The 25,138-nt window shown below is 44.9% G+C and overlaps 1 protein-coding gene across 6 annotated transcripts in view; it reads left to right on the forward strand.

The window, feature by feature from the left end:
* The first annotated feature begins 5,548 nt into the window (after window positions 1-5,548).
* FGFR2 (fibroblast growth factor receptor 2) overlaps window positions 5,549-25,138 on the forward strand; it is an 82,106-nt gene continuing 62,516 nt past the window's right edge. For 2 of the 6 annotated variants that reach the window (XM_075717791.1, XM_075717795.1), the window contains exons 1-3: window positions 5,597-5,714; window positions 21,331-21,597; window positions 22,323-22,397. In XM_075717791.1, the coding sequence (XP_075573906.1) occupies window positions 5,597-5,714; window positions 21,331-21,597; window positions 22,323-22,397 (460 nt within the window). Of the gene's footprint in view, window positions 5,715-21,330; window positions 21,598-22,322; window positions 22,398-25,138 lie in introns of all 6 variants that reach the window. The other 4 variants (XM_075717792.1, XM_075717793.1, XM_075717796.1 and 1 more) reach the window with 3 other exon arrangements.

Genomic DNA, 25,138 nt, shown 5'->3' on the forward strand with positions numbered 1-25,138 from the left:
GGCAGGGGCCACAGGCCAGCCGCGGCTTCTGAGCCAAAACCCCTTCTGGAGAGGTTTTCGGGGAGAGCTGTTGAGCTGGCACCATTTTAGGGTGAGGACCGAGGTGCCGCCCGGCATCGCCCCGCTGCGAGCGGGGAACCGCCGGGGCCACGGGCCGGCCCCAAACCAAACGGCCCCCCCGGGACGCGCCGCGCTCCCCATCCTTCCAAGCCGCTGGAAAACTTTTAGCGGAGCAACTCAAGCGGAGCTGTGCGGGATTCCTCCCCCTCCAGCCCTGCGGGATGCGCTCCCCCGGGGCCGGGGCAGGGGTCGGGGGGGGGCTCCCGCTCCCCTCTTTAGCGCTGCTTCTCAGCGGCCACCTCCCCGCCGGGGAAGCAGCCCCGGCCCCCGGCTGGGCGCAGCCCTTCCGCGGGAGCGGGGCCGGGGCTCGGCGGGCCGGGGCGGGCGGCGGGGAAGGCCGGGGCCGCCGCCATTGGCAGAGCCGAGCAGCGCCGTCCAGGAAACGGCTCGGGTTGCGGCGGGGGAGTGACCGGGGGCGGGAGGAAGGCAGCCGGGGGAGCGCGCCGGCAGAGAGCGAAGGGGGAGGAAAGGAAAAAAAAAAAACCACCAAAAACCTCCCCCAAACCAAACCCCTAGCAAACCCACCCACCCGAGGGGGGTTGTCGGCTTGACAAAGCTGCGGCGGCTCGGGGAGGGCGGCTGGATGGAGCGGAGCGGGAGCCGCCGCGATGCCCGCCCGGGGGAGGAGGCTGCTGGCGCCGGGCACGGCGGGCTCGCCCCTCTGAGGCGGTAGCCGCTGCAGCCCAGCGAGGGGACGGGACGGGACGGGACGGGACGGGACGCCGGGCCGGCTCCTGCCCTCGCCTCGCCGCCCTCCTGCTTCCCCCAGCCCGCGTCCCGCGGGGGATGCGCCCCGCTCCGCCGCTGCGGGCTCGCCAGCCGGGCCCGCCGGGGCTGCCCGCGGAGTGACCGCGGCCGCGGAGGAGCAGGAGCAGCAGGAGCAGGAGGAGGAGGAGGAGGAGTTCCTCCCCGTCGCGGGGAGCCGCCGCTCGGCACCGCGCCTCAGCCCGCCTTGTCGCGGCGGCAGCGGACCCTTCCCTGCCGAGCTTTCTCGCTGCAGGTAATGGCACCGGGCTGGGCTGGCCGGGGAGCGGAGGGAGGGGGCAGCCCCTAAAAGCGAGGCGCTTTGCAAGGTGGCGGAGGGCTGCGGCTGCCGGCGCCCTGTGCCCCGCGGCCGCCGGGGCCTCGCACCTGGTGCGCGCCGGCACCGGGGCTCGGGCAGCCCCCGGGGCGGGATGCGGCGGGGCCGCCCTCCCCCGCTGCTCCCCGGCGCGGCTGCGGCTCCCTCTTTCTGTCACTTGGGGGTCTCCGCGGTGCGGGACGGCGGCGGGGGGAAGCCCGAGCAGCACCGCTGCCCGCCGGCCCCGTGCCGGTGTGGGGGGGTGTGTGTGCCCCCCGAGCCGCCGGCTGCACGGCTGCGTGTGGGGACGGCTTGCAGCGGGGGGTGCGAAGGGGAGGCTCGGCCTCGGGGGAGCAGCCCCCCGGTTCGGGGCCGGCACCGCCTGGACGGGCCGCCCGGCGCAAGCGAGGAGCCGGAGGGGCTGCCCCGGGGCGGGGGCGGGGGGGGACATGACCGGCCCCGGCTGCGGCGTGGGGGGAGAGAAATCCGCAATGAAACATATATTTAAATGCAAAACGGCCCGTTCAAACAGGGACCCATTATGCGTTCGGTGTGAAACGCTATCAACATTTAGAACTTCATTGTCTCCTTTGTACCAAATCCCTGTAAATCTTCCACTAACCTTTACTCATTTTCATCTGAAAAGCCTGTTTGGGCTGAATAGACAGCAATCAGCAGCCTCTGGACTTCTCTCTCTCTTTGGAATGTCAATTAAAATGCAGATTTTTTTTTTTTTTCCTTTCCCCCCTCCCCGATCTCTTAGTGGCAAAAGACTTGAGAAAAACAGGATAGTCCTGGAAAGCAAATGAAAGAAGTTCAAACAATGCAAAAGTACTGAAGCTACCAGCCGGTTCCCATTAGTCCTCCAGAATTAATGTTTAATAGCTGTGATGCTCAGATTTGCTTGGAGATTGAACTATGATGAAGAGTCTTGTTAGATATATATGTGTGTGTGTATATATCTTAATAGTCGCATATATATTTGTGTGTACATATATGTGTGTGTATGTATATATAAAGCTGCTAGCTTTCAAGCTGCACGTACCTGGATTTCTCTGATGAAGCTACTGGGCTTTTAGGGAGCTTGAGATCTCTTTGTGGGGGGAAGGTCCGTATTTCATTCAGATTTTGCTCTTCCCTGCCTATTAGAGAAAGATGCTGAAGAGTTATACAATGAGCAATGTATTGATTTGGTTAACATACTCTACAAATTGTACTCTCCCTGGGGAGTGATAAACATCTTATAAACAACAATGGAAGTAGATTAAAAAGAACACTGAGCATTGAATTTAATTAATGCCACTGCTGAACAAGTACTACTTGTTTGTGTGTGCGAGTGTGTTCAAACTGAAGTACAGCTTGGAGGAATTTGGTTGGGCTCCCAAACCAGTCTGCTTTCCCATGCTTGTCAGTTTGGCAAAGAAATTTGGGCAGGTATGTGACGAGGTGAAAATTGACTTGATGAGCGAGTGGCAAGGAGAGCCATCAATCATTGGAGGCTGACAACTCCTCCCCAAAGTGTAGGCTGAGAAGAGAGACAGAGTTCCCTTTCAAGGGGAAAAATAAACACTACGTGTGGCTTTCACTGAGTCTGAGACTCCAGGAGGGATTATGGTATTGTAGTCAGGAAGCCAGAATTGTGGAGGCCAAAAAGCATGCTGGGGCTGTGTTCCAAACATTGAGATAGAGGTACATAATTATCCAGCGCAGGAGGTCTTTCCAGAGACTTGTCCCCCAGCAACTGTGGCGATTAAACTATGAAAAGAATTTGGTTTTGTTTCATCTTCGTTGGGCTCCGCTTCTTTTGGGAAAGGGCGATCCTTGAACCCTGGTCACTGTCGTGGTGGTGAAAAGTGATTTGGACCATGGATGGGTCCAGAGTTCTGATTTTTGCTTTGCTACGCCTTTGCGAGCCACGGTTTTGAATTTTCTGCTGCCCTGTGGATGAAGAGTCCCTTCGTTCTGCTGGCAGATGTTCAGGTGCCGAAGGTGGCAAAAATCCTCAGGTGAGAAGACGCGTGCTGGAGCAGCCTTGCGCTGCACTTCAGGACTCGGGATGAGGGTAGGAACCACAAACGTGCTTTCAGTGGCGTTTAATGTAGCCTAAAAATCTTAAACAGCTGAAATGTAAGTGGAATTAATGCTGTTAAAAAAAGAGCCTGGAATATACGCTAGTGTTCCGGTATGTTTTCTTTTTGCAAAATTATGATTAAATTTTGCATTTATATACATAGCTTTTAATCGGGCTTTACGGGATGATTTATGGAAATTAAATTAGCATTACATCCAGGCTGTCAATTAGCATTTCTACCCGCTTCACAGCTGGATAAACTGAGCTCCGGGGCTGTGGCTGTCAGGCGGCGAGTCGGGCAGTTGGCCTGGGTGGTAGAGCCCAGGAGGGCTTGCTCCAGTCCTTCACCAAAGGCAAACTGGTCCCGGAGACACAGCTCTCTTCAGTTCTACACCTGCTCTGCGCTTGTTTAGAGAAGCTTGTTCAGAGTGAGCGCTTTGCAAATGTTTTTGCAGTGGTCTGGTGGTGTTTTCACTGGAGATTTAATAGTAGTTGCTAGCTTGTGGTCTGGGATGCTCACGCTATGCTTAAATCTCTAAAGGAGGGACAGAGCTTTGGGCTGATATCAGCTGAGGTGAAAAAAGCTTGCCCTGAAGTATCAGGGATTCACCTGAAATACCGTGAATTAATTGTTTTCCCCAAGTGCCTTCTCAATTTTCATTTCTCAATGAGTGTCATCTCAAATCTGTTTATACTGACTCCAGAAGTTACTGTATATAGTACCCAAGAGAAAAGATGCCTCAACAGCATTTCTGTCCTTAGCGCCATGAAATTGGTTTGTACGTGCAGGTAGCAAAAGGCTAATAAAATCCAGGTAAACTTTTTAATGGTTGGCTTTATAAAGGGAGAGTATTTGTCCATGTTTCTGTGTACTGTGTGCTGAGGTACCACATCCAAATGACAGGGAGCTTTGAGAAGTTTGCCTTTATGGCTACGATTCCCCGCCCCTTTTTTTTGTTGTTGTTGTTTTTGTTTGTTTGTTTTTAAAGGGTGAGGGCAGGAGAGAAAACCAGTTTTTTATGTTATTTTTCCCTTCAAGATGAGTGCTCTCTAAGCTTCAGTGGGGTTTCATCACATCTAAGATGAATCATTGGCCAGATTAGAACAATTGCTGCAGTTACTTGCTTTATCCGTTTGCTGAGGGTTACCATCTTTTATTTTTGAAGCGGAAAATCAGGTCCAATTTTCTGGTTGAACTGTTAAATCAGTCTGTGAGGATGCTCTTCTGACCTTCACCTGGCATCTTAGTGTGGTGGCAACAGGGTCCCCTGAAGGGAGTGCAAGTTACTTTCATGCCGCTTCGCTTCTCTCTTCCATCAGCCCGTGCCTGGATTACCAGTTAACTCCATCCATTTAAATTAGTTTTACTGTGAATAAAATAGACTTTTTTTTCCCCATCTGAAAAATATATACCAGTAAGCCTCGTTGAGAGAGGAGAGAAACACGTGTGCATGCAGTTTAGCATATATGAATGGAAAACGAAGCTGGGGAGGTCTCCTGTGAATCTGCAGTCCGTACCGCACTTTATACAGATTTTAATTGCCTGTATCGCAATGTAGCGAACTGGTATCCCTGCAAAGACTGGAGCCTTTCACCTGTACAGGACTCACGGGCTTTAAAAGGACACTGAACTGAGTCAGAGGAAGGTACATCCATAGGGAAGCTGGAAGTCCTGAGGTGAAATTAAAGTTGTACAGGTTATCCAAGTCTAAAGACTATTTTTCAACTGTTTTTCTTGTGGAAAATTACTGAATTCTTGCAAATTTGGCTGGCTGCAGAACTGCCTAGGTGAAAGAATAAAAAACAAGGCAAACTTACATAAACCTTCAAACAATAACAAGAATATAATTTGTATAATTGTGGTAATTTTGTAGCATTACAGGTTATGTGCCTGCACATGTGTGTGCCTCTCATTTTTTAAAAACTGTATATTTTTCTGTCAGTAAAATAGCTCTCTAAATATGTGCTGAGAAGTGATTTTGTGAAAACAAGGAGGACTTGGTTACGCCTCAGGTGATGATGGAAACTGCTAACAGAAAATGAAAATCACTCACTTTTCACATATTCTTGAAGCTGGAAAACTATTTCTCCTATCCTCCTCCTCCCCTCCCTCTCACCTCAGCTCTGTTCGGGGCTTTCTGCAGTTTTTTGGTTTGTGTTTTAAGATGTTTTCGCTTACAGTGTTAAATCTCTCTCCTTCCCACAGCAGCAGCCGTCGTTCCAAGGCAGGAGGTATTACCCTGGCCGAAGGCACTGCTTTCTCTCCATGCTTCTCTAGAGGTGTTCAGATGGGATTAAAGTCCACATGGAGATATGGAAATGGACCAGGAATTTACTCTAAAAAGATGGTCAGCTGGGATTCGGGTTGCCTTATCTGCCTGGTGGTGGTCACCATGGCTGGACTTTCCCTGGCTCGACCTTCGTTTAATCTAGTTGTTGAAGACACCACGCTGGAACCTGAAGGTAAGTCCCTCTAGAATCCTTAATTCCACAAAATAAGTTAATTTGAAATGCCTGAACATCTGAAATAGAAGTCAACGTCTTTATGTGCTTTGGTAAATCTAAGGCAAGTAACAGATTAGCCCTCAAGAGTTATGGTTTTTGACTTTTCCTGCTCACACATGGGCTGTGTTCGTGCAAGAATGCGTGTATTTAATCTGAGGCAAGCGAGTGGTGTCAGTGATTTCACTTGGGACTGTCATCACATTGTATAATCAAAGTGCATGGCTGAAAGTTTTCAGGAATGGGCCTTTAAGGAAACCGGTCTGTGGCACTTGCATATGTCTTACATGTTGCTATCTCAAGGAATGAAATGGCCGTATGGCTGCATGTCTGTGTGATTGTCTTAACCTGAGGACTTCAGAGAAGAGTAAATCCCAATAGTTTTCAGTCATGTGGCCAGAATGTTTAATTTTGCTAGGCTTTATTGGTGTTTGTACTTACTTAGAATGAATTTCCCTATTGCTGTTAATACTCAGGAACAATCCGTGCAGTGTCTGGATTGCAGGTTTTGGAAGTGTAAATGTTGAGATGTGAATAGCAGGGACTGCAGTTTATTACTGGGAAAGCAAAGGCTAATTGAGACCTTTACATTGGGAGAGGTGTTTTGATAAAATCTCCTATTTTGAGCCTGCACCTGTTGGTATGTTCTTCTAGGTATATCTGTTCCTCCAGCTTTGCAAAGTGGTTTTCTTCTCTAAGGAGCTAAGGAGGGGCTGCTTTTTTTTTTTTTTTTTTATTGTCATGAGCAGATTGTATTTAAGAACGATTTTACTGTATTGTGTAGGATCTTTCCTGCTCTCTCAGCACCCTAGGGGGAAAGCGAGGCTTCCTTCCTAAGGTTTTATCTGTCCTTTGGAGGAGTGATGACATTTCTAATAACTCGACTGTCAAACCAATGTAATAGTCCATAGAGCATTTCTGATCTGGCAAGCTTGCTGGAGAGAATTGGGCCTTTACACGTTCTCCTACTCGTGTCCACGGATACAGCTTTGTTTTTATTTAATGCATTTTCATGCAAAACTTATTTGTTTCTATCCACTGCCTCTAAAAATAGATGTCACCAGCTAACACAATTTTAGAATCCGTTCCAAGTACATTTTTATTGATGGCAGGGGATGAACTATTTAGAGATGATGAGCCCTCCTCCCTAGCAAGCGTTCCTGAAAAAAATTAACAACGTATAGCAATATTGTCATCTGTCAGCCACAGAGATTGTCGATAGCAAAGTTTGTTGTTTTTTTTTTTTTTCTTTCTTTTGAAGGTAACTTGAGAATTTAATAAAGCCCAACTCTCATCACCACTTGCTGTATGATTTGTTACTTGCACATCTGGTGCCTTTTTGGCTTTTCAGAATGACAAAATCATGAATAATTCTAGTTTCAGATTAGCTGTTTGTAGTCAGGTCCCCTAGTTTTAGGGTTAAATCAGAAAGAATGTGATTGCATGATTGGTGGAGTCTTTTACAGGGAGAAGAGTAATATTTTTTGAATGATGCCTGATAGTTTTTCAGCTTTTCAGGGAAAGAGTAGCTTTTAATATTTTAAAAAGCAGAGTTTAAAAATATGTTTCTTCCACAGTGAGTATCTAGGGGTGGAATCTGGATTTTATCAAAGAGTAAATTGTTAAAAAGGATTTAAAACTTCTTCCCTGGGCAGGAATGTTACTGACATGAAACAATTTTAGATGTGAGAACCCGAATCATTACCAGAAATGAGAGGGGAAAAAAAAAAAGCTTCGAAGTTAATGGTATAATAAGAGCTTTTATGCTGCAGAATACAGGGAATTGTGTGGGATTTATATCTGAGATTTGGGAAATAAAACCTCCTTTATGTACTTCATTAAACCCCTTTAAAAAAAAAAAAACCAACAAGTTTTTACACAATCACCTTCTCTGGGTTCCATCACTGCCACCCACAAGCTCTCCAAGCTGAAAACAAAACAAAACACCCTTCAAAAAAATCTCTTCAAAGACAAAACAGACTTCTTTTTTAATTTAGTAAATGCCAAACATTTTGGCCACAGCTAATTTGGGGGGTCAGGTGCTCTAATAATGTAAATTTTCGGTCGGGCTGCTGCCTGGGCAGTCATTAAAGCTATGACATTTCATACCAGCTGAGAAGGCCGGCAGGGCCGTGACCTTTGGTGACACGTGTTGATATGTTCCTTAGTCTTCCTTCATGGACATGCCTTAAATTTTGTCTTTTTTTTTGATGTTAGGTGCCTTTATTGTTACTATTTATTGTCTTAGTGACTCAGAATATTCAAAAAGGCGTATGCGACATTAACAGGAATTGAGATTGTGGCTTTTCGTTCCTTTGATTGTAGCAGAGAATATAGTCTTGTCTCATAGCTAAACATAGCTTTAGGGACATTTGCAACTGTTTTCTTCAGAATGTTTGGTTAAGTACGTACTTTAGTGCAAGCGGGATTTATCTGATAGGGTAATCGACTGCATGGATGTGCGCAGGATACGTGCAAGATGTTGTCGTGCATCAGGGTACTTGAGTTTTGGTTATCCGCAGTCAATCTGACCTCTTTGGAAGCACGCTTCTCGCAGGTGCTTTTATAAAACGTTGGACTCGTCGAACTCTGCATCTCATCTGTCACCGTTAGATATTACTCTGGTACATATGAAAGTATTTACACTGAAGATGGTATCTCAAGCCGTTGTAAATTATAATGTCAATATTGATATCACGGGTGCTTACTAGGGGCTGGATCCCGAGTATGGCTCTTACTGGTTGTGGTGCTTTCTTCCTTAAGCCGTGATGGTAAAATCTAAGGCTGTTAAGCAGTGTGAGCAGAAACAGGACCTGTAGGAGTTAGTTTGGGGACTGTCAACTATCGAATTATATCCTGCATCAAGTGTTTACGTATATGGTTTTTATCCTAGGGAGTATAAAGACTTTCTGCTTTTAAACATTTAGAAATAAGTCTACCCCAGTGTGTACAAAGGAGCCATTCTCTTTCTGTGTACCCAGGCTATGAAGGCCTTTGATGATAGCCAACATTTCAAAAGGGCTCTGACCGCACACATAGGTTGAAGGGTTACTTTGTGAACTGAATAATTAGTTTAGACGTATATTTGATAAATAGCAAGCTCTCCCTTGACCTTCCCTTGCCCAAGCTGTGTGTTATCGTTCTGCTGGGTAGCTAATTTAGTCTCTTCCCCACATGCAATGCCTTGACACTGTCCTTGGAGCACCCACTCAGAGCCCTCGCCTGGGCCGGTAACAATGTGTTTCAGTTCTTTTAATTTAGGTCAAATTTCAAAGGACTAATTTAAGCTTTCCACAAGGGACAGCCTAATTGTGTCCTGTGAAAAACACAGTAGTTCAAAATGGCATTAAATGTGCGTTTGGGAGGTTCTTAGGAGCAGCAGTGAAGGAGAGCGACCTTCTTTAATGGGTGATGAGGTGAGTGGTGGGCTCTGAAGTGAGTAACGAGTTGTCATTTGGGTTTTAATTCAGTCACAGTATTTGCTGGCACTAAACAACATACCGATATAAACGCACTCAGTGCAGTACTGGGAGCAATACCTTCCTTTCTCGAAGAAAGTTGCATAATATGAGCCATACACCTTCATTTTTGTGAAAATGGTGGCAGTGCTTGAAGGTTGACGTCACCTGTGGTCACAGTGGTTAGCAGAGCCCACGTGCAGATCCTTCATGAGCCACGGCGACCTGCCTGGGTCAGGATGTGGGGGCTTGTGAGGTGCTTCTTGGGCTCCCGGGGCGTGGGCAGGGCCGTGGCGTGTGGAGCAGGGATGCTGTGGCGGTGGGGTGTCCCCTGTCCCGTGGGGAGCAGCGTGCTCCCCACCCTGGGCTGTCCCCATGGGTCCTCTCCATGCCCGTGCCACCCTGCTGTCAGGTTGCACAGTGGACATCTTCCTGGGGCAGAGATGGTGGAGAAGCACCAGGATGCTTCTTCCAGTCTGGGAGGAAAACTAAAGCAAAAAGTTCACCCAGGGTTCCCTTATTACCTTTTTTTTTTAATTTTTTTAACAAGAGCGATTGTATCTGTTGATATCTGCAAGATATCAACAAGAGCAGTTGATATCTGCAAGTTATGATTAACAATTCAAACTGATTAGTTAAATAGGACGGTGTGTTTTCTTTTTTTTTTTTTTTTTTTAAGGAAGGGCAATTTTCACAGCCCATTATGGAGGAATGTGACATCCCCACAGCTTTGGGTGAGGGCTGGATGCCCTTTCAGAGATCCGGTTCAGTAAGTTATTTGGCCCAGCACAGGAATTGCTAGCTGAGATTGGGGGGAATTGTACAAGCAGCCAGATTAAATCAGTTTTAATGTGTCCATTCTGCGTTTAAAATGCGCAGTCCTTTAGCAGAGGCATGGTCCTGAGCTGCAGACTAATTGGGCATGGGTAGGGTTGTTGTTTACAGTCGGTGTTGATGAGACACTGGGAGTTGGTAATGTGTCAGTGTGACAACTACTTTGCAAAGTAGCACAAATAATTGCACATTTCAGGCTTATCTGCCATATTTTACAATCACAGCTTTCTGAAGAAAAAAAAAGTTAACTTTTAGGAATTTGATTCCTTTAGGTTTTCTTTTTTTTAATTTTATTTTTTTTTAGCTGGAAGACTTTCAAAGGTGCTGAGTTACGGGGGTTTTTATTTATATTTTTTTTCTTTTTTAAAGCCACTTCTATAGATAAAGCCCCAAACCAGCCACCAACTCCAATGGATACATAGTTTTCTAATCTTAAAATAGTTCTTCCTTGGCAGAGAACTTGCAACAAATTTCAGGCTATAGTAACTTTTTTTTACAGGCAAGTTACAAACCTTTGAAAGCAGAATTCACAAGGGAAATGCTGACAACTCCAGTTACGCAAGGTTGTGTACGCATGAGATGATGGACTGTTGTGGTGTTTTAATTATAACCGTAGCATAGCTCTTAATGAGTGTATTTCTATATCCAGCTTCCCAGCTTCAGTAGAAGTGATGACTTGCCTTTATACAAATACATTCAAAGATTAGTATTTTCTTAGAATGAGTATTTAGTTTAGGAACAGATGGGAGTGTGAGAAAAATACTCAACTGTCCCTTTTTCTGTCATTAATAGTGAAAAATTCCTTACTAGAAGGGTCAGACTTTTAAGTGTTAAACATTTGTGAGACCTCCAGGTTGAAGCTTTAGAGTGAAAGCGGAGACATTCTTCGAAGCAGCACTCCTTAGCAATATAAATCCGTGTTTTTAAAAGAGCCATCACCCACTTAGGCGAGTTACATCTTGTCTCTTTGTACTAGTGCACCTGGTTTGGCTCGAAGAGAAAATTTATTTCAGCGTAGTTAAACAAGTGCAAAATTCATGCTGAGAAGACATCGGGACCCCAAAACATGTCTGAAATGATGAAGAGCCTGGAGTTTTGCCCCAGTGTGACTGAGGGTTTGGTTCCCCGGTTGCAGGCTGGCCACGCTGTGCTCCTCCACGGCAGCTGGTCCGGCGGGAGCATCTTCTGCGGAGTCGGTCAGGACGCACCGATTTCTGTTTGTGGTGGCTGTGGGAAACTGGACAATGCTTGATTTGGCATGGAGCCTGCCAGGGTAAAATTATCCTTACAGCAATCTGGGAACTGATTTGAAATTCAGACCTTTGAATTTAGGTTCAGCGCATCGCGCTGTGTGTCTGTAGCCTTTTTTTGGGGGGATTTGGCACAGCGTGCGCCCAGAATCAGAGATGCTGTCTTGTAGTACCGGGGACTAAACTGGCATTTCAACTGATTGAAAGAGAAGTTGGAGCAACTTTAAATACAGGCAAATCTTAAATAAAGACCAGATTTGCAAGAGTGCAGCAGCCAACATCTCCTGTTATAATTACGAAATGTGCACTGGGAGCGCTGAGCTTTTCTGGAAGTTTGGCCCTTTGGGTTTCAACTGGAGTTGAGGGCATCAGCAAAACTGCATTTACTGCTTGGGGACTGCACCACTCAATGAGGACAGTTGCAAAATGAGATATTCTGTGAGGGGGGTAAATATTTATGTGGATTTTTTTTTTTTTAAACTTTTAAAACCAGGATATAATTCATATACCAGTTATGTACATCTTTAGGTTATCCTTTCCCATCTCTTAATTATCACTGCTGGGTTTTTGTTGTTTTTTTTGTTTGTTTGTTTTGGGTTTTGTTTTTTTGTTTTTTTTTTTTTTTTTGAAAAAGAGCCTTTTTTTTTTTTAGGGGTTTGGTTTTCCTGGACCTACTTCTGAGCATCAGAATAGCGGGCACCTGGTATAGAGGTGTGTCTCATGGGCTTCACTTTCTGCTGCTTCAGGTCCTCTTGCTGCTTGTCACCACACAAGGGATGTTATCCGTATCGAAGAGAGGGACAGAAAAGCAAAGTTGAGTGCCAGCTAAATTCTACCATGCCTATTCCTTCACTTGCCTTGCTATTGTTATTTTAATTGTATTTTTAAAATGACTGTAAGTGAAAGCATTTGGTGAACCTCAGCAAAGCTGAGGAGTTGTGAGATCTGACCTAGTTTCATTCCCCTCCTCACATGCCGTTGCAAGTTGTGTGTAATTATTGCTTTTCCTCCCCCGCAAAAGAACTGGCGCATCAGTTTGGGACATCAACCGATGTCGAGCAGCCTCGCAAAGCCTCTTACGGTAGCAAAGCCACAAGAGCAGAGAGGAGGGGAGAATTCCTTTGTGCCAAGGAAACTTGCATTTGTGAGGGTTTACTGGGAAGGGCAGTGGGCTAGGGGACTGGAAGGGAGGAAAAAGGAGGATGAGAAGCTGGTTGGGGAGGAGAGAATCGGATTTTGGCTGTATTTTTTTTTTTTTTCGCTTCTCCTAGCTTTTCATGAGTTTCTGTTTTGAAAGGAGTTTTGTGACGTGGTAGTTGTCACCCCAGGCTTTCTGGCAGGGGGCTGGTGGCTGTTCCTGAGCGGGGCGTGGGGTTGGATGCCGTGGCTGGACATGCCTTCGCACTCCGCGCTGACCAGGGCAAGTCTGTAGGAGGTTAAATTGTGGTTGGACGGAACAGAACTTGATCGGAGCACCATGCTGCAACTTAGTTTTTAAACGTATTAAAAAGTTGTGGTGTAGAAAAGCTACGTAAGGCTCATGATTTTCTTTAGGATGGCCTGTGTGGGTGTGCAGGGGGACAGGTGAGGTGCTGGCAGGGCCGGCTGCTGGGCAGCAAGGGCGACCGTGCTTTTGTGAGACTTGCTTTGCAAGTTTGTAAAGTGCCCTGCTCAGTGTCTCCGTGTTGCAACGTTTAATTTGTTTCAAGGAAAGTAATATGATTTCTAATTCTGAACGCCACCCAACAGTTCTTAAAAATCATTTTAAAACCCCAGTTTAAATTCTGAGTGGTTCTTGAGCTTGGTTCTATTAAACATAGTTTAATCATGAAAAATAATCCTGTTTGGATATTACAGTGTTGACGTACCCAGATTTATCTGATATTGTTTACTTACCCGGGTAGCACAGGTATTTCAGACGTGCAGGATTAACACGGAGGCTCTGTAATAAGTCTGCAGCGCACCACTACTCCGTAGCAGCCCTTCTCCTGACAATTCAGAAGCATCTGAACCATCTTCCATTAGCATGGCAAAGTGCCCAGGAGCCGCTGCTTCAGTAAGGAGTGATGGAGGCGTCTGCAAGTTAAAAATAACCCTGGCCATGTAAATGGTTGTGGGCCACCTGGAAGTGCAGCTAGCCAGCCTAGCTTTTAGCTTTCGGGCTGCTTCTGCTGCTCCTTCCTTGTCCCCAGGTACGACTGGTGACTGCTCTGTGTGGAGCTGGAATTCAGCTAGCTCTGGTATCTTTTGACTAAATGTTGCTCTCCGTTAAAAGGGAGCCTGGTATGCCTTGAAGCTTTGAAGTATTTGGAGAATACCCTATGGTTTATACGCGTTGTGGATAGGACTTTCAAAAGCGCTGAGGGGATGTTTGAGGGATATTATTTCCAGTGACTCTTTTCAAATCCCACTTTAGGAAGTGGGGGAAGATGAATTTCAGGGGAACAGGCGAGATGAGACTTCCAGACGAGCTGCTAAAATTAAGAGGATTTGTATAAAGTAAAAATGGGACCAAGTACAAAAGAAACAACTGCTGACTTGCTTATAGGGAATCTGAATAGATGTTCTTTGCATCCAGAACTAACACTCGAACATGAAATTGTGCAATTTTTAACCTCGCAGTTGTTATTATTTCTTTTGCATGTTGAGTAGTAATAGTCCTGGGCATGGCCTTCAGCAAACCTGGAAGAAAAAGGTTGTGTTTTTATGTTTGGATTTATGCTATGTTCTGCTATGTTTTTATGTTGCTCTTGAAATGCAAAGAAAGAACCTGGAAAAAACCTACAGACTGGAAGAGATGCAAGAAAATATTAAAACCAAGAAAACCCCTTTGTGACTAAACATACGTGCTCATACCTTTTCCCAAGGCTGTATATCTTGTATGGAGCCTTTCCCGAGCAGATTAATGCGCCATTGGACAATGGGACTTGGTTAAACTGCTCTGCCACTTGGTTATGTGCAGAATACAGTCAGGAAGATTTGATGTTCTGCTGTTGCTGAAAGTAGAAACAATGAGAAAATGATCCTAGTCTTGGATTCTGCTTTTTAGAGAGAGAAGGTTAATTTTCCTTTCAGCTTTTCATTTGAGGTTCTGGCAAAAGGTGATATGTTTCCCCTCTGTATTGTATAATAGATTACACGAGAAGCCTCTTCTGTAATGAGTTTGAAGAGTAGTTAATTATTTTTTGAGATTGCATTACATGTGTATTAGGTTTATATTGTACTCCCCAGCACACTTAGCGCAGAGACTATCGCTCTGTTACTTTAGGCAGCTGATGGAGCTTATGGCTTGAACAGAAATGGTCAAGATTTGGTGCTTGGAACTGAAGGTGCAAATCCTGAAGGTGGCCTGTAGTTTCTCATCATACTGATGGAAATATAAAAGGCAGCACAATAATTTTAGGGGTTTTGGTGTGGCTGCTCAGGGTTGGGGGTGTTTTCTCCCTCCCTGGTTACCAAGTTTTTGTGCAGAAGACATACTGATGCTTTGGTGTTTCTTGCCATGTCCTGTATCTGGAGATAAATCCTACGGTGACTGTGGTATAAAGAAGTCTTCATCCTGTGAGGAGCAGACCGTGAAGAATGGGGACAAACAGGAAGAAATTGCAGGGCAGTTCCCAGCAGCAGGAGGTGGCCTCGCTGATCTCTCTGCTGTTTACTTTGAACTTGGCATGCTCTGAGTCTTCCCTGGCTTGGCTTCCAAAGCATAAAGCACACAGCCAAGCCCATGAGCATGTGATACTTGGCATTTTTGATGCATGTTGCGTGGTTTTGCAGTCGTAACTCAATGATCACAACTGTAAAGACAGGTAGAAGCAGGCAGGCTACAAGTTGTAGGAATTTTTAATCTCTTCATGAAGCCTAGACAAGTACAATTTTTTTTCCCTTTTGAGAAGGAGTTGTCTTCCTTTAACCATGGGGTGAGACACATCAACCCAACTGCTTTGCAGCCATCAAAACCGTGCTGAAATAGTTCATGTCAGCCAACACACCAGCAGAGCAGGGGAACCTCGTGAGGTTTGCCCCCACTGCTCTGTTCTGCTGGGTGTGATGAGGCCCTTGTGTCTGTAACCAGGGCTAAATGCTTGGGGGTAGTTACCTCGAGGAGTTGCAGTTCCATGATGGCTCATCTGCCAAAGAGCATTACACAAGGCAGATAGATGGAATTGTGTGGGGATGACCTTTAGGTGCACATGCAGAACTTTTCTTTTGCCCTGGGGGTCCTGCAAGTGGTGAAACTCCTTGCTGCTCACCAGAATTATTTATTTTTCTAAGTCTTCAAAGCTTAGGAAAACAAGTTAGCGCAGTGTAATATTTTCCCTTAGCCGTGATGACATTGGCAAGTATTTCAATTGGAGGAGATTCACTGTTTTTAATGATCTTAGTATATGTAACACTCAATAGGAGTTGACATGATACTGGAGGTCCACGCTCTAGCAGGACAGTGTGGCTGGAAGCTCTACACTTGCTAGAGTACCAGGCATGTATTATGTGGCAACACTTAACTTCATTTTGCAAATGTTCACTTCCAGGGCAAACAGATTTTTTTTTTTTTTTTTTTTTTTTTGGTCTGGTTTCCTCTCTTGTACCCATTAGATGACTAGGTCCTTATAGAATAAGGATAATAGTGTTAAAGAAGATGCCAGGAAAAAATATCTCAATTTATTTTGGAGAGTCTGGCGCTTAACATTTTGTGGAAGTCGCTGTGCTTTCAAACCAAGCAGCCTGGGAGCTTGTTTTAAAGGAGCAAGTGAACACTTAGAATCTGCCACATTTTTTATGTTTGCAACTATCACATAGATCTCCTGCTCTTTGGTGCTGTTTGATGAAGTTTTTCTACAAGACCTATATCTTTTTCATCAGATTTGAACAATTAAAGTTTTTATACGTTGAGGGGGATGATTCCTGCTCTTTGGGGTGCTGTTCACAGTGACAAAATTTGTGGGTTTTATATTTTAATTTTTTTGTGTGTGTTTTATAATTATAGAAGGAACTTTAGTAACTTGGAAAGGAAAGTATTTTATCAGAACAGAGAGACTTCCTGATTGTGCCTGGCGGAGGCAGAGCTGGGCAGAGCTGGCAGCTAGCTGGCGGAAACGCCGTACAAAGACGACAGCAGGAATCCAGTGACTTTGGAGAAGCAGATGGATGAATTGCAAACACTATTTTGTCCCCCTTTGTATAAGGAGATGTGCTTAGCCTTTGCGGCTTCGGTTTGCCATTAGCTAACGGGAGATAGTCACTGTGCCCAGGAACGACCGTTTGCATTTTTAAACCGGTGGCTGTTTCTTCTGTAGGCTGAGTTTATCATCCATCATCAGAAGAGGACATGGAGCTACTCTTTCATATTAGCCTGCCAACTTAAACTGAAGGAGAAGCCCATCAGCTTGTACCTGGGAGGTGGGAGGGAAGGTTGCCAGCCTGACTGGTGGTACCTGGGCTGCCTGATCTGGCAGAGGCTGCCTCGTGGAGAGAGCATTAAAGGCTTGGGTTTGACTCGCAAAGTTGTGGGGCCCGTGGCTATCTGCTTCAGGCGTAGCTGGACACCCCTGCTCTGTGTTGCTCATCCAGCGTGCTCTTACTGAATCTTCCTCAATGACAGGAAAAAGAGGAGAAAGGGGTCAGAGAAGCAGGAGGAGTGGTGGTGGTTGGCAGCTTGGCGTTCCCTGTGGGGACATTCAATTTTGCAATGAACCTCTTGGATTCTTGACAGGTCAGGTCCGCTGACCCTTCTGGGCACGCTGTGGTGAGTGTTTAGTTATTTACTAAAGCCTTTTGAAGGGAAAGTGGCTTGATGGGGTCTGAGGCTTTTGTGTGAGGAGAGTTGTGTGAGAATCTTTGCTGGGGTTAGCTATTAGCTGATTGTTTAATTATTTGGCTCTGTAACTAAGTAACTAAATGCCTTGAGCCTTAAGATAAGCAGCTCTTTGTTAACATTTTAATAAATGGAGGCAAATAATAATAATTTAAAACCTAGCGAAGTATAAATCTCTCGTTTCAGTGACCGAATCTTGAATAGGAGCATGATTAAGAAGCATGGAATATCATTGCCTATCTCATAATAATCTGAAATAGCACATTCAGAATGTCCCCAGCCCTCTGCTGTGGTTATGGTTTTTATACAAACATTATTTACTCCATTTGGTGGCCGGATGGCATAAACCATGCTGCGAGACTGTATGAGCAGGCAAAGAAAAAAGTTTGCGCCTGTTTATTTAACAGCAGCTTGGTTTTCCATGGCAGTATTGTTCAATAGCTCCACCTATGAAGTTACAATACATTGTGTGCACCAGGAGTACAAATAAGGATGTAGCTGAGAGCAGACAATAGCAGAGGCAACGTTCCCTCCCTTGTCCCCCAGTGTTTAACACCACCACCAGAAATTTTACGCATGCCTTTGTTGCTTGTTTGTTTTTTAAGGGGTGATAGACAGGTGTTATTCGTATCGGTTAATGCACCTTTGCCATAGGAACGAAGGCCACAATTGTAGGATTTGCAGGAGAACTCGCTTAGAAAGGCATCCTGTGCTGCCTTCCCTCGGCGGTGCGGAGCTCGCCCAGCAAAGGCTGGTTTTCCAGGCTTATGGCGATGGCTGAAGGAAACAGCTTCAAGGCAGAGCTTCTGAGAGGGCTGGAGGAACATGAAGGTGATGCCAGATCATCAAGCCTTGCTTGGTGGTGCAGGCTCTGAAGGGCTATCTCCTCCTTCTCCCATCTAGCTATTTTCACAAAGGGAAAATTCAGGAGGATGCTGAAAACACCGGAGGATGGGTACAAGCGAGGGCTGAGCAAACTTGCAGCCTTACTTCTCTGGTACGCTCAAAAGACATGGAAGCGGGGAAATAATCCTGATGTCAGCCTCAGGAGAACCCTTGATTTGGTGGTATGGCATGCACATGAGTTCAAACTTCATCCCTAAATTTCAGAGCGGTGTAAAAATCCTTGCGCGGTGTCCTGGAGAGAGAGTTAACTTTGCAGCGTAGGTTGTTTATGTGCTGCCGGGAATTTTTTAACAGTTTAAACTGGTTGATTTTCTCAGTGAAGCTGTTGGGCGGACTCATGCCTCAGAATCCCACCTGCTCTCTGTTTGCTTTTGGGCACCATTTCAAACCCACACTGGAAAAAGTTTATAGGCAAACATTATAAAAAGCGACAGTCTTAAGTGCTGCTACATTCTAGTTTGGCAACACAAAGGCTTACCTGAAATAACTCACTATTTCCAAGCATGACTTCATTATTTCATGGCAACACTTTGTGCTGTATCTTCCCTGATACTCTAGAGAGAAAGAAATGGAGGAGGATAATATTTACCAAATGCTAATACCCATTTGAAACTTGTTTTTCTTCAGTGTACTAGTAATTTTCCTTGTAAAAGGAAATTTTTTTTGTAATTTTGAAATAAATTACTGTTCTTGAGTTTGGATTTGTGTTGAAAGACTCAGTGTAAATTTGGGGATAACAGTTTAAAGAGATGGGAGGTAGAAAATGATTTTCCTTGTAATTGTATGTGAACAACCGATCTGCCCAGGAGGACACCGCAACCTGCGTGACCATCCTGCGAGTTTCCTGGGGCTCTTCAGCAAAAGAAAGCCGCTAATGCACTTAAAGCAGGGTTGAGTTATCTTTACCCGCCATGGCTTTTAAAAAGTTTAAACAAAGACATTTTTAAAGACTCCTGTACATTGTTGGCACAGGGTAAACTCTGTAAAAGAAATTTTCTTTGCAGGTAGAGCGTTACGAAGAAGTCTTAAAAACTTCAAAGGAAATTAGCTAGCTGGCTTCAGCTATTTTTTTTTTTTTTTAATTTGACAGTGGAATCTGATTTTAAAAAAATCTCAAGCATACTCAAATATACTTATTGCTCATATGAAATATATGTAGAAAGAAGCCTGTGCTCCTTCTGGAAATTAGATTTCTAACAGCATAGTGTGGTGCTCGGTGAAACAGCTGCATTGCAGATCTGTGGATTCATGACTGTATCAGCAAGGCTGAATTAGTTTATAAGGAGTATAAAGTTGTATTGTAGTTTGTTGTAGACTTTGAGATGGAACTTTGCACGCTAGAAAGTTTAGAGACCTTGTTATAAAATCTAAATTCAAGAATCTTTACAGTCTACATAATTGGTCTTGTTTAGATGGTTTTATGCACTTCTGGCCACCATCTTGATGTGATGCATGTGTCAATTCTGTTGATTGAAAAAACCATGTTTGTCCTAGGGAAAAAGCCAGGAGAAGCCTTGCTTGCTTTGCAAGGGCACATCCCTGGATCTGTTCTCCCCTTTGCTTTGGGCAAACTCCCACTGAACTCCCTGAAATTACATGATTTCAGGATAAGTGGGAGGAGAAGTTGGGCACGCTATTTTCAAGCGCATCAGTATAACCCAATATTGAAATGCATGAGTGTCTCGCTGTGGTGGCCACTTCTGGTACTTGTAGAATCATAGAATTTCTTGAGTTGGAAGGGACTCATAAGGATCATCGAGTCCAACTCCCTGCTCCTCACAGGCCTACCTAAAACTAAACTACTGACAGAGCTTCAGCATTTCTCAGCTCCCGTCCACAGGCTAGCTCAGATGTGACGCTTGCTTCAGACTTTTCTGTTGAAGGTGTGATACAAGAAATGACAACGCTGTGCCTGACAGACGAGGAACATGTGTTTCAGGGTTTCGGTATTCTTAGAAGCAAGGGTGGACACCGAGGAGTCGCCTATTTTAATATTCCCTCAGACTCCCAAACAAAGAGAGGTGTGTGTTTTATTTATATATGCACACAGTGGTACACAGCTGGTGCCTGTGTGGGGAAGGACGTGTGCCGGGGAGCCGCTCTCCGTGCGATGTGGCCCTCCTCGTGAGCAAACAGAACATGCCTTCACGCTGCTTTCCCTTATTTGCTTTTCATGCCGGCCTTGACGGGGCCAGGAGGCTGGTGGCAGAGGGATACTGGGGTTGCAGGGAGAAAGCAGTTGCAAAAGCAGTGCCTACACTGGGCACAGCTCGAGCGTGTCGGAGGTGTTGTGTGGGGGGTCCCTCCACCGAGCCGTCCCGCTGTCCCTGTGGAGACATCCCGGGTGCCCGGGGCTGCGCTTCCCTTCCCCCTGCCGAGAGCCACCCTTGGACGGGGGTGATGATGCTCTAGTAACTATAGGCAGATGTAGTTTTCCAAGGATGTTTTTTTGGAAAAAAGACTGTGGTTTGACATTCTTCTTGTTATTTGGTTACAAAAGGGAACTGATGGATGAGCCATTTTGTTTTGAACTTCTGTGTACGCTGTGACTTTGAAAGCTTTGCTTGTGTTCCCGGGTTGCTGCTGTGTTCTGCTCAGGGGAGGCTGTGAAATAAGAAATGAAGCAAAAAAAAAAATTAAAGGAAAAAGTTACTGTCACTGGGAGCAGAGTTGGCAGTGTAGAAGACAAATGTAGAGACTTTGGGAAGGGTTCAGGGAGAAAAATAAAGGACATCATATATGTTGTGTATAGGAACTCATGTTTATTAGCTTAGTGAGGGTTTTTTTGGCAATCCTTTTCTTCCAACACAGTTCTTTTCAGTGTGTCTTTTTTTTTTTTTTTTTTAAATTAAAAGGCAACTTATAAAATCAGATGGGGAAAGATAAATACTTTTTTGAATCTTAGATGCAGATGCTAAGATATAAAACTGAATTTGCTTTTTGAACTCCTCCCGCTGCCTCCAAATCCTTCGAAGCGCCCAGGTTCAGCAGCACTCATCTCCCCAGAGCTGGCTCGCTGTGACCGGTGAGAAGGGTTGTGCCTTTGCGTGGCACTCAGGACAAGGCACATGCCAAGACGCTGATCAAAAGGGAACGAGCTTTGTTTGTGGTTAACTTCTCCAAAATAAAGCCTATCCCATACCTGCATGTGGTTCAGTTTTACAAGACAGATTGCTGGGCTAATCTGGATGAAACTTTTTTATTTAACATAACTTGATTTCTGTGGATGAAAAGGGCCTTCACTGACTTTTGTTGGAAATTCTCTCCTTTCCCTTCTCTTTCTTCTTTTTCCTCCTTTCCTTCCACCTTCGCAGAGCCGCCAACCAAATACCAAATCTCTCAGCCAGATGTATATTCAGCACTTCCAGGAGAACCGCTTGAGTTGCGCTGTCAATTGAAAGACGCCGTCATGATCAGTTGGACTAAGGATGGGGTCCCTTTGGGGCCCGACAATAGGACAGTGATTATTGGGGAGTACTTACAAATTAAGGATGCTACACCCAGAGATTCGGGCCTCTATGCTTGCACTGCTGTTAGGACCCTAGACAGTGATACTCTGTACTTCATTGTAAATGTTACAGGTGAGTGAGTTAAACGTAGGTTTTTGCATGTAGAAGCTGTAAAATGTGATATAAAGACACATTATGACACAATGTGAACCAGTCTACTTGGGCATAGCGAGTTGAACTGAGTTCTGTAGTTATTTCAAGTATTTTTCCCCTTGTCCTGACTCTGAAACGGGCTCAGTTTTTATGTATATACATACATATATATACATACATATACTCCTTTTACTTCATGGTATCAATAGCAATTAACAGCTGGTGAACAGCCCTCTGTTTTATGCCACTATGACTGGATTAAATTATACAGAGTTGCTGTTGATGATAAAGCCAGTAAAATTAATACAAGTTTTTTTCCCCCCTGCATCAGAAGAGGAAAAGGGATGTTCTACATCCTTTAAGTTTAGAGATAAATCATTCTGGAGACACTCAGTTCTGTTCAGCTGAATGTCTTTAAGAAAAATAAGAATTCTAAGTGGAAAGAGACTTTTGGAGTTAGCAAGCTCCCTTTGGAAATTTTGCAGCATTTTAGGATTATTAACTGGTTTTGTTAGAATTTTATAAGAATAACACACATTTTGTGGCTGGATTTTCTTTTTCCATAGCTTCTGCACAACTAACATAACATCTGTTCTGCTTGATAGATAGTCTAAGAGGTAGCATATTGGATTATTTGTCTGAAAAAAAAAAAGAAAAGAAAAAAAAAAGGCTGTTTTAAAGACTTGATTATTTTTAATGTGCAGATGCTCTTTCTTCTGGGGATGATGAAGATGACAATGATGGGTCCGAGGACTTTGTGAATGACAGCAACCAGATGAGTAAGTAACAGCGAACTGCCAGAAGTCACTAGCAAGATCCACGTGGAAAATAATGTCCCGTCTTTTGCACTCCTGCCTTCAGAATCTCTTGATTGTTAACTGCATGGGCTGTCAAATAGCAGTATCTTTGTCCTTCTCCATTTTCTGTTTCACATAGTTCATTAATTGGAAAAGAAAAAGAAAAATAAACTAATATTCTTCTGAACATGCTTTACTGGTCTGTACTTTCTTTCTCCCTTCTCGCTAGCTTTTCTGCAGTTTCCTTTCTTCCTGAATTGCAGTTCAGTCTTTGCCTGGTTTAGACTCTCACAGATGAACTAACTTGCCCTGAACCTGAGCTGAAATCTCACAGAAGAAACAAAGATCCAGCTCACTTTGTTAAAAGGTGGTATGGAAACTGTAAAAATAAAATTAAGTTGTAATGAGGCAAATCCTTCAATCCTTAATCTCGGCAGAAATCTCCCCAAGGAGAGTGAATTTGGAGACGATGAGATTCTTTTGTCTGCAGAGGACCTCAAGGTTTGTCGCAAAGAAAGCAATCCAGCACTAAACCCACAGTTTACGTTACTTATGCATGATGAAAAAGGGCTGAAAGAGTCTTAAACCTATCTGAACGTTAAACTTCAGTCCCTTTAGAGAATTTGGAAAGCTATTAATAGGCTCTAAATAGAGCAGTCACTAAGAAAAAAAAAATATGTAAAATTCATATTGGTTCCTTACGCCCCTCTGTGCTGTTGCAAAATCCCCGTGGTGACTGGTAGTTTGCTATCGCTCGTGCTTCGTAAAGTCAATAACACAGAGAACACAGAAATCCTTGGTGGGAGATGTCAGCTAGTTACCGAACGCAGTAGCCAGGTAGTATATTTGCTCCTCAGCCCGACTGGTAATTGGCAGCTAAACTGTATGCTTGAAACACTTGTTCAGATGATAAAGTATGAGCCTGATTTCAGCTCCCCTAGTTAGTTACTGTTGTATACGACTGCCCCCGATCTGAAGCTGTGAAACATTAGATGCTATTTAAAATGATATAAGTTCTTAGCTGCCTGTTTGGCCCCTGCCATCTGTTAGTGTGATTAACCCGGTCTGATTCACAGGTGCAGCTTGAAGTGGCTGAGAGTAAGCAGCTGGAGGCTGCTCTGACAAAGGAATGTGGTGGCAAAGATAATTGGCGAGGTTGGAAAAGGGACACTGCTTTTAAAAGAAGTTGTCTAGGCAAAACCCACAAGCCCAGGCAACATTTAGCGTTCCCGTGAAAAGGACTCGTGGGTAGAAATTCCTCCTAGGAAACATCCCTATGTCTGTTATCGCTTTAGAGCTTCACTGGTGTTGGTCAGAAAAGGGCTCGCAATATTTGCGGTGTGTTAGCAAAGACAGTTGTGCTTCTAATCCGTGCGGATGGCTTTGGATATTGACTGCGAGCACAAATGGATTTTGGAAGTGCATGTAGGAAGAAAAAAGAAAAGGACCTGAAAGGACTGTCTCAAGGCAACTGTGCTCTGTAACGTCGTGGTAATGGCTCCTGCCCTTTCGTGCAACACAGAGGATTACCCGGTGGTGTCTCCTGTAACGCTAGTGATGGCCTTGTAATGTGAGCTATCATTTTAAGCTACTGTTAATCAATCTTGATTCAGGAGATGGTGAAAAGCCATTGACAATTTCCGTCTGCCAGGGATGGGGTGTGTACTTTAGCAGGGGTCAGTCACACTTTCCCTGCTCGAAATGAAAGATGCCTCTAGAGTGTGAACATTTAAACATCTCGGATAGCGGGGAGAGCACAAACTCTTGCAGTGTAGAAGGGAGGAAACTGCAAGAAGACAGATTGCTCCTGAGCAGAGCGTTGCACAAACAAATCCTCGTGAGATTGCTCTTTACAACGTGCCCACAAACTACTGGGGCTTCTCGAAAGATGCAGACAGGCGCAGGGGGCGGCGCAGCCTTCCGCCTGATGTCTGAGCGCTCGGTGGGGAGAGCTGGAGCTGCAAGAATGATCGTGGCACCGCATCGCTGCAAGCAGTCTGTTTCCAATGAGAAGTTGCATCATGGTTACTCAGTTGGATTAATACAACGTTGCTGAAAGAGGGTTGTGATTTGGCAAGACAAGAGCTGTATGAAAGTTGGGGGTGGGACTTGGTGCGGTGCTTTTGCAAGCGGCTGAAGCTTGCATATCTAGTGTCTTCTAGTGTCTTCTAAGCCTTCCCATCAGTATCATTTGCCATTGCCCTTCTAGATTTTACATTGTGTCCAAAAGGCCACATCTAATTTAAGAAATGGTTGCAAGACAGATTGAAAAGTGAAGGAGGAGTTGAGGAGGGGTCTAAGCCCTCCCTGAGCGTGCCGCGGGGCAGGCACTGGGGTGCAATGGTCAAATGCCCTTTACCACCTTCTCCTGCCTACGTTAGGCAGAGCCTAGGGAAGTCCAGGACCTCACAAGAGCCCCTGGTTGCTGCTCTTTAAGAGAAAGAAATCTTTAAGTGTTTCCTGAATCATGGTTTGAGCTTTGCAGATCTAAAACAATTTAACTGATAATTTACATACAAATTACAGCTGTGATCATTAAGGATAAGCAATGGAAATTGGCCTGGTTATGCCTTTACTGATGGAAACAAAAGGCCGTAGTCTTCAAAGGTTGTTGCTTTTTGATGAAACAATTCTGATAAAGTCCAGCTGTCCTGGCATGTTAATTATGATGTGATGAGGCAGGAAATGGCCGTAGTGCCTTCCACAGGAAACTGAACCTTGGC

This window comes from Pelecanus crispus, chromosome 10 (genome assembly GCF_030463565.1).
Source record: "Pelecanus crispus isolate bPelCri1 chromosome 10, bPelCri1.pri, whole genome shotgun sequence".
Classification (NCBI taxonomy): Eukaryota; Metazoa; Chordata; class Aves; order Pelecaniformes; family Pelecanidae; genus Pelecanus; species Pelecanus crispus.